Source organism: Thunnus thynnus, chromosome 15 (assembly GCF_963924715.1).
Source record: "Thunnus thynnus chromosome 15, fThuThy2.1, whole genome shotgun sequence".
NCBI classification, from domain to species: Eukaryota; Metazoa; Chordata; class Actinopteri; order Scombriformes; family Scombridae; genus Thunnus; species Thunnus thynnus.
This window is the reverse complement of record NC_089531.1, coordinates 7,752,449-7,769,668: the sequence shown is the minus strand read 5'-3', so window position 1 is coordinate 7,769,668 and position 17,220 is coordinate 7,752,449. Positions and strand designations below refer to the sequence as shown.

At 42.6% G+C, this 17,220-nt stretch overlaps 1 protein-coding gene across 2 annotated transcripts in view; it reads right to left on the bottom strand.

The window, feature by feature from the left end:
- Positions 1-719: 719 nt before the first annotated feature.
- Positions 720-17,220, bottom strand: part of cica (capicua transcriptional repressor a) — a 39,156-nt gene continuing 22,655 nt past the window's right edge. Inside the window, exons 10-22 of one of the 2 annotated variants that reach the window (XM_067612184.1) lie at positions 16,166-16,298; positions 14,948-15,030; positions 12,817-13,741; positions 12,150-12,292; positions 10,873-11,033; positions 10,340-10,583; positions 7,396-7,696; positions 6,723-6,904; positions 6,024-6,157; positions 5,190-5,341; positions 4,887-5,021; positions 4,680-4,805; positions 720-4,053 (exon numbers count right to left, since the gene is read on the bottom strand). In XM_067612184.1, coding sequence (XP_067468285.1) covers positions 3,791-4,053; positions 4,680-4,805; positions 4,887-5,021; positions 5,190-5,341; positions 6,024-6,157; positions 6,723-6,904; positions 7,396-7,696; positions 10,340-10,583; positions 10,873-11,033; positions 12,150-12,292; positions 12,817-13,741; positions 14,948-15,030; positions 16,166-16,298 — 2,982 coding nt within the window. In that variant the 3' untranslated portion in view covers positions 720-3,790. The remainder of the gene's footprint in view (positions 4,054-4,679; positions 4,806-4,886; positions 5,022-5,189; positions 5,342-6,023; positions 6,158-6,722; positions 6,905-7,395; positions 7,697-10,339; positions 10,584-10,872; positions 11,034-12,149; positions 12,293-12,816; positions 13,742-14,947; positions 15,031-16,165; positions 16,299-17,220) is intronic. The other variant, XM_067612186.1, reaches the window with a different exon arrangement.

The following is a 17,220-nucleotide window of genomic DNA, read 5'->3' as shown; positions in this document are numbered from 1 at the left end:
ATAATAATAATGCAAATGAAATTAAAATAGTTTTTCAAAAATACCATGATTGACACCTGGAAGGTTCAGCATTTTGATATTGTTTAAATATTCAGCTGGATTTGGTTTAAAAAAGGGGCTTTGCTGCAATCTTATTCAATTTAAAGCCATAATGATGCCTTGCTTGGGGAAAACAACATATTTAAGTGATGATGAATGACAAAGGCCTCTAGCCTTATTGGGACATAGCAGCGGGCAATCCAGTGCCATCTCCATCTTCTCAGAAAGTGTGTTTGCTGCTATGGTAGGCCTACTGACCAGGTCCCCTTAATTTAACCCACCTGTCACCCAATATGACCTGAATCTGAGAGGCTACTCTAATCCAATAAGTACTCTTAATTAACACTGAGATGCTTGGTAAAGACCAGCTGGAGAAGTTCACCCTGTATGTTCCAGGGATTTGGGGGACTGGCTTGATGAGTTAAGTTGGCTGCATCTCTAGATCCTCTTTTTAGTTCTACAGCCAAATTTGTTCAAATGAGGATGAATTGGCATTAGCTTGACTTTCTTCTCTCTTCCATTGCCATTTTGGAAAGAGCAAAATCAGAGAAGACACTACAATGAATCAGGGAGTGGTATCAAAGTCATCTGACACCTATGTGAATTGATACAATAAGTCAGAAAATATGAAAACACTCGAGAAATTCAGGAATGTGAAATAAACTCAAGGACATAAGACATTGTGTTAGATCTTTAATATTTTCAATATTTAGTTTTTTTGTTGTTGTTTAGAAATATTGCACATGGTCAACATGCCTGCTTATGAGATAACACTCACCTCGCTCATCCTAAAATTCCTTCTCCAAAGTAAGGACAGTTTATTTTTAAGCACAATCATACAGTGTACACGCATACATGTGTGTGTATGCACATATGTCTGTGTGGGTGTGTACACACTTGCATGTGATTGCACATGCATGCAGATGGACACATTACAGCCCTAACCCCAAAGAGAAGTGAACTGATAGTCTTCTATTACCTGTGTGTATTTATATATATATATTTATATATATCGTATATCCTGAATATATATTTCATATATATCCTGAATCAACTGGGTTTGATAACAGTCAAGATGGCGGACAAAATAGTCATGGTGACTATAAAAATACTGTCTCTAGAGTAGAATATAGAATGTAGAATACACTGAAAAATATACTATTGATAATGTTGCTGTGTGGTGAAAGAACAAGAGGTTGGTCATGTTAACACGCTACCTGCATGTGCCAAAACATACACACACACCCGAACACAGACCTAAATGCACATATATGGAAATACCGGTATATATATTTTTTTCACACATCCAACTGTATACAGAGAAATAAAAGAGATACCCATAATAACTACCCCCACTCTTCACCACGGAAGCAAAGAGCCAAAAAGTGCTATTCAAAAATTGTCTTTGACTTTTAGTAAGTTATACTCTCTATCTCTTCAACAATAACAATAATTGTGTGATTCTTTTTTATTTTGTTTTTTTTTTTTTATACCATAGTTAAAGATAGTATCACAACAGCTCATTCCTCTCACTGACTGACTGCACTGGATTTAATATCTATGGCACAGAGCCTTCCCCCGAAAACAAAATAACCCACCCATTCCCAAAAAAATAAATGTCCTATTGCACCATTTGATGGGAAAGGATAAAGTGTCAAGAAAAGAGGGAAGAGGGGAGGGCTCCAGAGACTGCCCTCCAGGGCTGGTCTAGGATCTGCTTTCCCTGAACTAACCCTAACCAGAACCATCCTGAGCTACATAGCGCTTGACCCGGGACCAGTGCTTAAGGGCACTTTCTAACAACACTTGAGGGGTCGAGGGAGACGGGGAGGCGGGTGAGGAGAGAGGTAAAGAATGGAGGAGAGGACTGGGTCGAAAGAAGGGTAAGAGCAGGGGGGACGAGGGGAGGAAAAAGATGGTTGATAACATATGGAACAAGGTTATTATTTCTACTAAAACAATCTCTAAAAACAATACTTTCCTGATTTAACTTGCGGCGGTCCCAGACGAGAAGGGCCGCACAAATTGTGCAAACACCTGATTTCAACGTTTTACAAAACGACAAACGCCCCTGCTTCCCCACTTCTGTGTCTGGTGAGAAACTGTAGGGGAGGGGAGGGGGGAGAACCACCCCAGGTACAATTAAAAGTGGGGGGCCACAGACTGATTTTGTCCCCTTCTTAGTCCAAAGTTTGTTTGTTTTTTGTTGTGATTTTTTTTTTATGCTGGAGAAGAAACACAATAGAGCCACGAGAGAAAAACAGGCCACGGTAAAACTGGTTATTTCCACGGCAACGATAACGAGAGAAAGCAACATCATATCCACTGGGAGATTCAGAGAAGTTTGGTTAAAATTAAACTTTTTCTCTCTGTTGGTAAGCTTGTCATGTTGTTGTTGTCCTTATTCAATATTATTATATGTCTTCCTATCGTTGGAACATGAATCTTCCATCCAATGAACATCATCCAGTTTCTTCTTCTGCCTTTTCTCTGAGCTCTGTTGGGAGCCGGTCAGTGTCGAACTTAACGTTGATTCTTCAAAGCCTCACAACCAAGAGTCTCTTTATCTCTTTACATAATCTCTTTACGGTGCCTGTTCACACAGGTTTTGGGGAGGGGACCCCAACAGACATACAGACATATATAATCAGCTCCCGCCAATGAGGACTCAGTCTTTCAAAATGGCAATAACTGAAGGTGCAAAGATTGGTCACACTAAATCCCAACTCCTGCCTTCTTTTTGTTTTTCAGGAACGAATAGAACTCATGCTTTCAGTTTATCTTCTCATTACAATCACTAAAAACTGTGCAGGCCAATGGCTTGGTCAGACCAGGGTTGACTATGTGTGTGTTGTATACGAGTGCTCACACTGCACAGATGTGTCCATGCACTGCGTGTGTTTGTGTGTGCCTGTATATGTATATGTGTGTGTGTGTGTGTGTGCTGTCTGTCTTGCAGCATCGAGGGGCTGTGGAATATCAGTAGAGGTCGTTGGGGTTGTATTTGTGTCCCGACCACTGTGCTGAGGAGTGGAAGGGCGAGAAGGAGGTCAAGTCAATGGCATCTGAGGGCTGGCTGGCTGGCAACAGCAAACTGCATCTGCACAATAAGTGACAAAGTGCCTTTGTGTGTCATGGTCCTTGGTAGCGGCTCCTGGGAACTGCCAACCAAGAGTAACAGTCTGATTTGGTAAGGGTGTGTGTGTGTGTGTGTGTGTGTATGTGTGTGTTTGTGTGGGATCATGTGCATGCTGGAAATTACATATGCACCAGGGTTTATGTGTATGTGTGTGTGTGTGTGTGTGTGTGTGCCAGAGAGATAGAGAGTGTGTACCACAGAGTTTGTGTGTCAAACTACAAACTACTGTACAAATGTGCTGCGAGCAGACCTGGGCAAAGTAGTAACTGAAAATATTCTGGATACTTGGAAAAAAAAAAAAAAAAAAAAAAAAAGAGGGAAAACAATACTACAAGAAGCACTTGACTCATCATGTCTTGCATGTGATTTGTCCACTTTTGAGGCTTTTTTAAAAATGTCTGATTAGACAAATCAAGCGCACCTTGAGTAGGTTGAATGTTTGTGACCATATTCAAACGTATTTTCTGCCCAGGTCTGGGTGGAGATTAGTGCCAGTAGAACGGATCCCACAAAGTACTGGTTCAACACATACAAGAATATTCTGTGGGGATGACACACTCCGCTCTCTCGTCTTCTTCTCCTTGATTTTTCCGCTTTGTCATCCTCTCCAGCTTATGAACCTTCGCTTTTCGGCTCCTCGGGACTCCGGCCTTTGTCTCCTTGCTGCTCCGCCCCTCCGTCCTCCCGGGCTGATTGATTGAAAGAGGAGCTGTGGGACGGGGCGGGGTTGGCCTCGATTGACCCTCCAGGCTCAGTGGCTCCGGGCGTGGCCGTCTGCATGATCTTCTGACGGACTTCACGGATCTTCAGCTGCAGACAGACCTTGGTGGGGAAGGTGTCCGAGTAACGCGCCTGGAAGGCAGCGGTGGCCTGAGCTGGAGAGCAGAGAGGGATGGGAGGAAAAGAGGAGACAAGAGTGAAAACAAGGGGCAAGGGGAAGGAGGAATAGTTATAAAAAATGTATGATTTGAAGTATTATTATATATCCTGTAGGCTATCTTTTAAGGGAATAGTAAGGCTGCAATTTCTGCTGATTGTCTTCACAGTTTTTTGCCTTTAACATATTTTTATTGAGCAGTTTGCATCACATACAGATAGTAATGATTCAGTTGTTGCTCAGTTAAAGAATTTTAAGAAAATCCACTTGATATTTAATCAGTAACTGAAAAACATAGGAATATAAATTAAGAAATAACAAAATAATAAACAGAGGAGAAAAAAAAGGGGAAAGCAACAAAAGATAAACCCTCCAAATAATTAGGAGTTTCCACATTTTATTAAATTGAGAGAGTCATTTTTTAAAGTTTAGGGAATCTTCTCTTAATGTAATGTATTAATTAAGCTGTTCAGCTACATTTAAATGGTTGGTAGAGTTTTCTTCCATTATGTGAGCATTATTTTTTCTGGAGCAAGGTTTGCCTGTTCAGTTTAACAACCATCAATCTCCATTTGAGTTAGTTGTTCTTACTGTGGCGTCTTGTACTATCTACCCGTGGTTTACCTGAGGGGAAGAAGCCATGTTCCTGAAACAGCTGCATGACCAGGGCCCGGCGCTGATCTAGAGTTCTACGCAGAGACGAGTAAGGGACCCGGTCCAAGTCTCCTAGGAGATCCTCTCCCTCTGTGCCTGGAGGAGGGGCATCAGGACACTGTCAGCTCACGTTGTGGAGCAGTCCTGCATCTGTTTTACCTGTTGCGACAGTCCTACCTGGTCTGTCAAAGGTGAAGATTTCTCCCTCGCACTTGGCGGCGCTCTTCGGGGTGTTGGGCTCCGAACTGCAGCTGGAGAGGCGACGGGTCTTCCTCCTCGGTGAGCTGGGGTCTTCTGCTGTCAATTCCAGCTCTTTTGGTGGTGGACAGACGCATGGCAGGTGAAGAAAGAGGATATGAAGAAAAAGTCTTAGTTCCAAATAAGGTATCCAAATAAAGAACATGTTGCTCTTTATGTTAGAAGAATCTCATTTGTTTTACTGTATTTGTTATTTATCACGTTTCTATCTCTGTGTCTTACCGGTGGAGTTGCGTCTCTTCTTGCGGTAGCTTCCCAGGATGGCTCTTGGCGAGGTGGCCAGACTCTGCAGAGTGGGCGAGGGAAGGACCTCCTCTGGGTTAAACTCTGGAAGCTCGGCAAAACGCTCTTCGAAGTACATCTCTGACAAAACCCTGCACACAGAAAACCCAGCCTCCACATCAGTCCCTGGCCCGGTGATTCCGTACTCGTAACCACTAAAAATGCTCATTTCTCATGCCTTAGGAGTCGATTCTGCCAGGGCTTTCTCTTTTCTGAGGCATCCTCACTACTTTCCTACTGTCCATATAAAAAATAAAAAAGGGTGATCACTCTACCCACTCATTTTCAGTAAACAAAGAATTTCCACCATGATTTTATGAAGCTGGAGTTTTGGTCACAAAATAAAAATGATGCTAGAAGCCAGTATGTGTGAAAATTAGTGCTAAATAAATTCAACAAATGGAGTCCTGTCCAGGCCGTTGAATCTCATCCTCAAGCTGCTTCACGCTGTAATTACAGAAGATAAGCTACTGTTGTATGAGCTCTCTCAGCTTGAGAAAATGTAAACTGTTAAAATAAACAGAACATTGTCTTACAAGCAACAGCGAGCCAGAAGGATCTGGCAGACTTGTTTTATTTTGCTTTGGCACTGATTCTATGAGAGCCATAACTTAAGTCTGATCACTGAGAATGGCTTTCGACTTTTTTAAAAGTCTGTCTTGCAGGCAAAAGATTAAGAATGGTGAAGAACATATTGAACAGTAAACAATGCAAAGTTCCCCCCAGCTGATGATAGCATACGTGAACGTCCGATGCCGATATTGTCCAACTTACGAGTCAGGTGTCTTTTTGAGCGGCGGGGGTCGGAACTTGATCTTCTTTGAGGAAGAGGCGGGCTCTCTTTCTGCAGGGGGAGGGGGAGGGGGGTCCAAACCTGAGGGTAGTGGAGGAGGGGAACGAGGTCCAGCCTGGGAAGAGAGAAAGACGGATGTAACTGGGGTCCCGTTGCAGCTCAGGCCTACAGTTTCTAAAGTGAAAAGGGTCAAAATCAGTTAAATGTTAAATTAGACTGAAAGGCATTTTCTTCCTGCAAGACATGTTTGTTTACGAGGATATGTGGGACTGTTGTTATCTCCTGGCAGTGGCACCTGTGTGTTCACATTGGCCCATTCTCATGTCTTATCATTTGTTTATACTGTTTTCATCTCAGCAAAGTTCTGATGGAGCGTACAGTCATGTTTGCTGCGGGGAAAACAGGTGAAAGTGAGTAAGTGTGAAACAAGCAGAAAAACACATGCTGGTGTAATCCTCTAATATTGCTAAATTGTAAAATTCACAAATGTTTCCTAACTTCCTCAGAACATCCCCTGACTTTTCACTGTGCATGATGCTGCAGAAAACGCATCCAAGTATGACCTAAAACTTTTAGAAAAGGCTTTTAAACATCCTAAACTAAATGTAAAAAATGTGTGTTTGGACATACTTAAACTATGAAAGTAATGATTGAATGAATGAAGCAGCAGCTTGTCTCACCTCTTTGCTGCTGTCGCCCATGCTGTGGTCCTCTCTGTCCATCTCTCTGCCGCTCTTCTTTTCGCTGTTGTCCTTCATCACTCTCTCACGCTCTCCGTCCATCTCATTTCGTTTCTCTCTGCAATATCCATCTCTCACATTTTCCTCCTTGATGTGTTGGCCGATGTCCTCTTCTATTTTTGCTGGAGCAGATACAGACATAATTTCAAACACTGATAAATAAAGCTACAGGACCTAATTGTATTCATCTCACTTGTTTAAAGGTTGCACGCTGCAACATCCCAAAAGCTTTGCAGCATCAGTCTTAATCCAGCAATATCAGTTTCAATCTCAGATTTTAATCCAGGACACATTCACTGACTGTTCATGCAACCATGTGTGCCTTTTCTTTACTAGGATTTATAGACAAACTGATTCTAGTGGATGATTTAGAAAATATCTGTTGTTTCTGCAACCGAGCTTGAAAACTGGAAGCAAGGACCAATGATGTCAGCAAACACGTGTCCATAACCACACTTTAGTTTAGACTTTAGAGCAATAAGCTTTCATTATCATGCATCTAATCCCATCTGTAACTAAAAGGAAGTAAATGTTTAGTTAGGGTAAACCACCAACAGCAAGAAAACAGAACTGAAATTTCAACCCAAACCGAGTAAAACCACAGGAGCGTTACCTGCTGTTGCGGTACTCATGCAAGTGGAAATTGATGAGTTAGCGGTACAGCTGGACATCCCTTCCTCCTCGGTCAGAGCATCCAGATCGCGCTCGATCTTCACCTCTAACTTCGGCTCCACCTCCGCCGCCACGCTAGGCTGAGGGGTCGACACCGCTGAGCCTTGCACCCCCGTCGCCAACGGAGAGGAAGGGTTCATCACATCCTGGGCTGGAGCCGCCACCGCGGGGGGCACGGTTGTCACAGAGACCACGCCTGTAGCCAGTGGAACGGTTGGTGCAGGGTAAATGGCAGTAAGTACCTGATGAAGAGGACAGCAGAGCAAGCATGTCAGTATGCAGATTTAAAATGTCGTGTCAAGTGGTTTTGTGTTTTATTTCTCCACCTTTTTTTTTTGAAGAGCAAGAAAGATAAGAAGTGATGACAGCCCTTGACAACAGTGAACATGTGCTGTGAAGGTGACGTAAAGCGAACTGTGCAGTGAGAAAAGTGGACATGGAATTAAATACTTCATTATTCCCATTCTTTACAAAGCTGTAAATCAACCCAGCAGTTTACCAACCAGGTTGCACACAGTATAAAATGTGGTGTGTAGTAGTGAGTGCAGTGTATCAGCCAAAAGGCTGCCTGTTTCCCTAGTTTGTATACAGTCATTTCACTAATGTCCCTGCACTGATGTAGTGATAACTTTTCAATATCAGACTGCACCATCAAGCACCTTTGATCCTGCTGCCTCTGGAGCTCCATGTACTGCTTTTTCCCTCCTGTTTGTCCACCTCTGTCAAACTATCTGAACAAATCACTTTAAAAGATGAAAGTATTGATGACACGTCTGATGAGATTTAATTAATCTGCAGTATTTCTATTGGCAAGAAAACCTCATACATAACTCAAAGACTTATACATTTATCATCTGCTAATGCTCAGCACTGTCTAACCTGCACGTTAGCAGGTGTAACCAAACTGGGAAGATAAAAAAAGGATAAAAATCACAGACTACTTTTAATATACATTTTATGTTTTAAACACTTTTAACTTTTTGTTTCATGATCACAGATGGTGCAGGTTTTTAAAATTTCTGCTGCTAGGCCCCAGTGGCTGAACTGTTAAGATGCATAATGATTCAGATTATGCTTTAAATAGAAGATCTGGTTCTGATGAACTACGACCTAATCACAGCCTCTGTATCATATTCTATCAATAGATGGACGCTACTCCCTTTATCCCTGATTGGACGCATTGATATTATCAAGATGAATATCCTACCTAAATTTCAGTATTTATTTCAGTCCCTACCATTGAACCCCCCCCCAACTTCACCAAAATGAAGAAGATTATTACAAATCTTCTCTGGAACAATAGGAGACCAAGATTACGCTTGTCCCCTTTTATACCTACCCTGTGAGAGAGACGGGCTCCAGCTACTTAATCTTTCCTGGTACTACTGGGCAGAGCGAATAAGAGCAGCAATGTGTTATGTGGAAATAGACTACCACTGAGTCTGTATTTGTTCTCTGATTCTCCAAAGAAGCTCAAAAACAGAACACTTTTGTCAGAAACACAGTTGAAGTCTGGCTCAAAGTACAAAGTCATTTAGATATAAACCCACAGATATCCGCTTTTACCCTTACATGGGGTAGAAGGAAATTTAAGCCAGGAACACATGATCCTGGATTCAAATTATGGGCTGACAAAGGCCTCAACAAGATCAGAGATCTATATATAATAATGACACACTCCTGACCTTTGAGACGCTAAAGAGTAAACACAAAATCCCCTTGACACATTTCTTTAATTATCTGCAGCCTAGGAGTTATATATCAAAGACCCAAATCACTCACTTCTACTTCCACTTCCTTCCATGTTGGAGGAAGTTATAGTGCATCACTCTAGTGGTCATGGTCAAGATCTATAACCTGCTTAAACCTAAATCAGAGGAGTCCTCAGAGAATAGGAGACTTGTTTAGTGTAATGACTTGAATACAGAGATAACAAAAGATGATTGGGAGCAGATAAACTCAGACTATTAACACCAGATTTAGACCCCTGCAGTACAAATGGATCATGCGTACTTATGTACTACACCATTTTGATGACAATAATCCAGACCAAATGCAAAGGGTCGCATTGCTTCACTGTTTATGGGTTTATCCGAGGATCGAAGAATGATGTACTCGACACATTATCACAAATAGTTTCAGACAAACTACCAGAATGTCCAAAAACTGTATTCTTGGTCTGTTCCTCAAGACTCTAAGGTTTAATAACACCAAGAAAAAAATATTATTTTCTCTAAAGCTAAACAAACATTATCTGTCTTTTGGAAAAACCCAGAAAAACTGTCTGTCTATCAGTAAGTGGCTGAAAAATCTCTCTCAATGTCTTGCCTTAGAGAGATTAACCTTTTGCTATCAAACGAAAGACTCACACCTTTTATAAAATATGGGGGAAATCCCGACATTTTCTGGAGAATAACTAGATGTGACCTTAACAAGTCAATATGAAAGATATGACCGGATAATGTGAAGCTTCTTCTGTGTGCCAGCTCTGTAACTTAATTACCATTTTACATGTAAGATGCCTCTTATACACACCCAATTAATTATAATTTATGTTTATTTCTTTAAAAAAAATCTTGTTTAAGTACTCGGTTTACTACTCTTTTGGGTAACTTTGTGTGGAGATTGTTGCGGGAGATGGGATGGTACGAGGGTGATTGGGAGGGATACATTTGTATATGTCTGGATGTGCTGAACATCAAAATGCCAATAAATATATTTGTCAAAAAAAAAAAGATGCATAATGTCGTCAGTTCTGGGTACTTGTGTTGCATGTCATACCCTCCTTTCTCCCTACATTTCTCTACACTGTCGACTATCAAATAAATAAATAAATAAAAAGAAATTCTGCTGGTTACACCGTTCAGTCCTTTGATCTTCTTTACCTGACGACCAGCGGTTGCTGAGGCCTGGCCTGTGGGGGTCTGAGATTGACAGCTCAGGGGCGGGGCCGGAGCTAGCAGTGGAGGTTGCCCAACGATAGGCTGAACCAGGGTTTGCCCGGCCGGGGCGATGGCGGTGAAGCCCAGGGTTGCCAGAGGTGATGGGAGATACGCAGGGCCTGGAGGGGGTGGGGCTTGTTGGGGCACTGCTGTGGTGACGCCCGGGCTGGACTGGACATAGGTGATCCTGAAGGAGAGAAAACTTTATCTAAATACAATTTACAATTTCATTTAGCAGACGCTTTTATCCAAAGCGACATACATCTGAGAGTTAGATATCATAGATTTACACCCTTTTAAAGTATACTGGATATAATTAGCGTCGTGACCTAGCTAAAATCGAAATCTGACAGCGTCTTGTGATCTTGTTGAACTTCAGTATCTCAGAAGTGTCTCTGACCAGCTGAGGCAGCAGCTACGGAAAATAAAAGCGGGGATGTTACTGTCTGTTCAGATGTTACGCATGTGTTAGTGACCTGGTGGGTGGAGAGGTCAGAAGAACGGTCTGTGGGGGTGCAGCACCGGGAGCCATCACTGTTGCCATGGAAACAGGGAAAGGGCTCCCAGGGTGCACTGCTGCGGCGCTGCCGGGGTGAACGTTGGTCTGGACCACAGGCATGGGAGCGATCTGGATGATCTATGGAGAACAAGAAAAGATATAAATACAGGATTTTCTCACAACTGATGACCAAGACGATTTATTTATTTATTATGTATCCAGTTAGAAGAACTTAGAAATATCAAACAACAGAACAGTTTCAGCACTTTGTGCAACTGGTGCCAAGTTCAAACTTAGTGTTTACTATGTGGAGATACACGCATCACTAAATTTAAATGAGGTGCACAACCAGAACTAGCTATTCTGTAGAGATTAGTTGTTTCCAAATATTTACACTCAGTATGAGCTGAGTGAAACTGTTAACTGAACCAACTGACAAAACTAATGTTAGCTTGCTAATGTAGTCTGACTTGTTCATACTGAAGAATAAAGAAGTAGTTGAATATGGTTGACATACAGTATCTGACCCAACAGCTGATGCTATTTTAATAATAATATAAACTGGAAAGATTATACATTTTATTAAAAAACACTATACCTCAAATTACAAAACATTATCCCGGTAACTTTAACTAAACGGCAAAAAAGTCAGTCAGGTTTCTCTCTCATTCTAAATGTTAGAGGATAGAAATAGACGTCATCATAACTATATTTACCAGGAATTGTCAGTTAGGTTTAAAAAATTGTTATTTTTGGAGGTTCTGTTACAACTAGCGATGTCGCAGTAACTTCCTGTTTACACCGTTGATGTGACTACAGTTTCCTAGCAACGGACTTACATGTTACTAAAATCTTTTCTAGCCGAGATGTTTCAAATTTTAAAGGTGCAACGCAATTTAGTTAAATTGCTAGTTTGAAACTAGTGATGGATTTAAGTCCTGGTACTTTTAGAATAAAAGGCAGCACAGCAGTTTGAAGGTAGTTCCCTGAACCCTGTCAGTGGGTTTTTAAAAAAAAACGTCCAAATCAGATCAATCAAAAAGGAGCAAAGCAGTCCAACATAAAGCAGATTTCCTCAATATGTTATTCCAACCTTATGCTATCTGCTTTGTTCCCTCTGAGGAACATCTAGTTTTAATGCTGCTGATGCTGTAGCGGATGTAACTACATTGTCACCTGTCAGCAAACAGGGTGACATCTATTTTTCTTTGACACTGTTGACACTTGTTTTATTTCCCATGTTGACATCCCTACCTTGTTTCCTGTCGCAGAGCCATTCTGCACAGGAAGAGGCGGAGCCACCAGGGAAATGGAAGGATGAGGAGGAGTAGACCCTGTTCTCACTGTTGCCATGGGAACCAACATCTTGCTCTGCAAGACCGGTGACTGGGTTTGGACTAATGAGTGAGAAGGAGGGAGAGAGAGAGAGAGAGAGAGAGAGAGAGAGAGAGAGAGAGAGAGAGAGAGAATTAAATCACTCAGTGTGAGGAACAGATGAATCGAGTCAAAAGAGGGGAGATGAAGACAGCACGGGAGCGACGGGTGGGTGGAGACACTGAGACAGGGAGGACATTTCTGCTAGTGATATATTAGAAATTCCTCGCTGATAACAAGGTGGAACGATGTTCTGTTGCTTGTGACTCTTATGAATGGAGTGATTGAGGCATAGGTGGGCGGCGGGCGCCTATACTAATGTCAACAGTGTCTCTTCTGTCAATCATTTATCTCCCTTTATGTAAGCTAATCAAATCTATTTTCAGAATTTTCCCATGGAGGTGTTTAACAAGAAAAAAAGGGAACTACAGCAAAAAGAAAAATCTAAGAAAGACATTTTTCTCCAGTTTTCAGCGGTCCAGTGAAAAACACTAAGACGAAACTGGTTTGTGCGTTTCTGTCAGCCAATCCTTGATCTCTGTCTCACCTCTGGTCCCGGGGCTGACTGATGCAACTCTGATTCCAGCCCCTGAGTGCACGCCATTGGCCAGGGCGGCATTGGTGGGCAGGGAGAGGATTTGCTGGTGGGTGAGCTGAGGGGAGGAGGGGCTCTCGGTGGGCAGGATGTACTGGACCTGCGCTAGCGGCTTGGGGCCGGCGGGAGGTGTGAGAGAAGAGGTGGCGGCGGGGCGGAGCTGAGGTTGGATTACAGGTAGGGGGGTTTGTGCGTGCGGCGGCAGGGGCTGCGGGGTGAGAAGCTGCACTGGTTGGGCGGCTGGGAAGGACCCCCCCAAAACTAGGCTAGTGACCAGGCCGCTGCCCCCCACAGGGGTTACACTGACAGGACCAGGGGAGGAGGAGGAGGATGAGGACGGGTACCCACCCCCTGCGGTGATTGGCAGCTGCTGAGGTCCGCTGCCTCCAATCAGGAGAGTGGCTTTCTTGTCCTGAGGCAGGGAGCTGAGGGTGACGGCGGCTTCCGCTGGTTTGCTGGCGATTGGGATGGGCGTGCTGGCGATGGGTCGTACCGCGTTGGTCACCATAGTGGGAGCCATGCGGACAGCGCCGAGGACCTGGGTCACACCCTGCTGGGCGAATGTGAGCGGCGCCTGGGTGCCGGATGCTGAGCCTGCGATGGACAGAGAGGAGACACCCTGCCCACCTCCTCCACCTCCTTCTCCTCCGGTCGCTGTTTCTTCTCTGACGGATCCTCCCTCGCTCCCCTCCTCTCCTGCATCCGTGCCTCTCTTTCTCTTCCTCTCAGACCCATCCTCAGCACCTCCTCCTCCTCCTCCTCCTCCTCCGCTTCCTCCTCCTCCTCCTGAGTTCCCTTTAGCTGAGGTGGAGTCGGAGTGAGGGATGGAGGGAGAGGAGGAGGGGAGAGAGGAGCGAGCCACTGGCTGGAAGCCATGCTGGAGGGAAGGGAGAGATGGAGAGATGGAGAGAGAGAGAGATCAAAGCAGGAAAGTTACTATGCAAAGTTCTTCTTCATGAACACACAAGTTTCTCAACTTACAGTAACTCTGAAAAGTCTGTAGGTTTTTAATGATAGGATAAAGGGATTCAAAGACTAAAAAGCTTTAAATTAGCTACCAACCAAATGGTGGCTTACGCGCAGAATTACACTGTTGAGAAGAAAATTCCCGTCTAACAACAACTCAACAAATTATAAACTTTGGGAAAAAGAGATTAAGAGAGAAATACCTGAGGAGACGTGAATACAAGCCAGGGAAACTCAGAGTACTTCTTTCAATTAACTGACTTGGAGAGATTTTTGATTTCAACTCCTACGCTGAAATCCAAATTAACTGGGACCTGGTACATTTGCTGGCGGAAGTGCGGATCTGCACTGGTGGACCGTGCCCACATATTTTGGTTTTGTCTATAAATATAGCCTTTTAGAGAGGAAGTGGGATGCTTAATATCAAGGATACTGGGCTTTAGTATTAATGTCTCAATTTTCTCTCTGGAATTTGGAGATGTGCCTAAAAGTTTATTTAAAAAATGGTTTCTACTTCCTCATGGCTTCAAATAAAAAGACTGTTACCAAATGTTGGCTTCAGAGAAACCCCCAAAGATACCAGATGACATTGGACTGTTACTCCCAGGAAACAGACGCTAACTAATGTTTTCTGGTCTGTTTTTTTTTTTACACCATTCTTTCTCATTTCTCCTTTTTGCTTTCAAAACTATGAGGCAATCACGCCTGAATACATGTGTCATGAACTATTTCCATGTATTTATTGTGTGAATTGATGACTTCATTATATATCTCATGTTTTTTGTTGCACACTTATGTCTCACTGTTCCTGGAAGTCCCTCCTAAAATGTTATGAAGAAATTTTTAATAATAAAAAAAAGCAACTCTTGAAGTCTCTCTGGATATTATCTGACTGATGTAGTTAAAAATTCAGTTTCATTGCCTTAATTCATAACATCGGACAGTCTATTGGACTGTGCAGCACTTCTGCTACACAGTCCACCTTTTTTATCTTGACTCCTTGATAAGGAGACTGAACAAAAATCAGAAATAAGCACTGACAGAAATTCTTCCAATCAACGTTTCCTCTCTCCAAATGTAGTGCACTGTAGTCTCTGTGGATGATGAGTGTACCTACCTGTCCATCTGGTTCATCCTCATCGCTGTCCGTCACTCGTTCTTTACACTTGAGGTCGATGGAGCCTTCGGGACATGAATCCTCTGAGGATCGGACATAGATATCAGAAGTTATTGTATTAAATACTCCATAAATTTTAACAAAGGGGACTAAATATATAGTCAAAAGTTTGGACACACTTTCTCATTCAAGGGAATGTGTGTCCAAACTTTTGACTGGTATTGTATGTCTAACTGCTTCCTGGTGGTGATTTCATTTGCAGTCAGAGCTGAGTAACACTGTGATAATTTCTATACGAGAAGTTACGTGCGACTGCCGGCGTTCTCTTTCAAATAATCAATTACGGGCTGTTGTTGTTGCTGGTTTAAACCTGCATTAATTGATTTTTCGGCCATGTGAGGGCAGCGCAAGGAGCTGTAGAGACAGCGCTGATAAATGATTACTTTATTAAGCTGATATGGCGAATGCGTTCACAAACAGCTGCCTATTAATAACATTGAGCAGAAACGGAGTAACGTTATTATTTAATTGAGAGTTGTGTTTCTCACCACCTGATCAATGTAAATCCAATATTCACTCTCATTTTAGCTCTGTTTTTCCCTCCACCGACACCTGAGAACAATATCTCTATAGCTGCTAAATGTTCCACTTTGTCTGCCGTTTAGTGCCGGGCAGAGAGCGTATAATCGGTTTATCAGATCTGAACCAAAACAGTCAAGTTGCAAGCCGAAAAACCAAAACAATAAGCTGAAAGACGCAAAAACGCTCCAATGAGCCGAGGAGAACTGTAGAGTCAGGTGATGATGGGTTAGACACTGTGACACAATCATTTAATTAGATAAGCAGCTTTAAGTTTTTTTAACAAAGGCAACTTAATATACAATATATGTAAATTCATTTGCAATAAAAGCTCAGCAAGTGAAGCAGCACTGTGATTTTTTTTTGTGGACAAAAATTTGGAAAGGCTGCAGATATTACCATCAGATAGCCAAAACTAGACATGAGAGAACGGGGTTGTGCTCATCAAACCCTTTTATAAACTCTTAGCTGCTAACACCTAGAAGAAGGTGACAAATGCTGACACAATCATTGTGACACGCTGACGTTCAGTGTTTTTTTTTTTTTTCAGACACACTGACCGTCGTTGTGGGAACTGAAACTATTACTATGTAACACCTTCTCTAACCGCTAAACCGCTCTGCTGATCGACTGACTCACCCATGACATCATCGTCCACTTCCTCCTCACAGATGACCATGCGCTCTTCATCACTGGTCACATCCTCGCTGGCCCCGCCCTCGTACAGGGACTGTGGCGGTGGCCGGTTGCGAAACAAATTTGCCCCATCCTCCTGACACAGTGAAAAAGGAAAAAGAAATTTTTATGGTTTTACGATTTTTTTGTTTAGTTTTGTGCAGTTTTGTTTTTTTTAAATTTCATGGTGGTTGTTGCAAACATGTATATCTTTTATATATATTTTTTTGTAAGACACTGAATACAAACTCAAAACTGAAAAGAAAAACCTTGACTCCTTAATAATAATACTTGAGACAGAGGTAATATAGCTATTATCAAAGCGTCCATACGTATACGGCTTTGCCACCAGCGTTAAATAAATGCCTTCAAGACAAAAGAGCTCACATGCAGACGTACTCCTCTGTGATTAGGAGCGAAGCGGCAAACACCACCGTCTCATACCTTCAAAGGCACGAAAAAAGTAGAAAGTAGAAGCTTTGAAGTTGGAAGCCGAGCTCCCCCCAGAGCTTTCAGTGGGTTCTCAGCAGCAACAACTCCAGCCCTCACACAAAGAACCAAACAAGTCCATTTGAACTGTTTTTTTTTCTGAACACGGTACTTTAAGTTGTAGAGTTCAACCAAAATGCTTCGCAGTGTGAAGGACACACAGACACACACACACACACACACACAAGGCTGCTGTCTGTGAATTACACACATGCATATTGGCGCGTAGGCGTGTGTATGTGAGCGCCTACTGAATTTCTTCAGTCGGATGCTTTTATCGTCTGCGTTTGTGTTTGTTTAACTTTGTTCTTTGTTCTCATGGATGCACGATGCAGCAACAGCCTTGTTAAGTATCACAAGAGCCTTGAAAAATACTCTTGACTTGACTGAAAGCGTATGCTCTTAACTTTCTTTAACGCTTAAGAAATCTAAAAACACACACACACACAAAAAAATTAAACAGGCTGTTTTTCTGACAGATTACACCGTTAAGTAAGTAGTTTGTGGTAGCTAGTGATCTGGAACAGTAT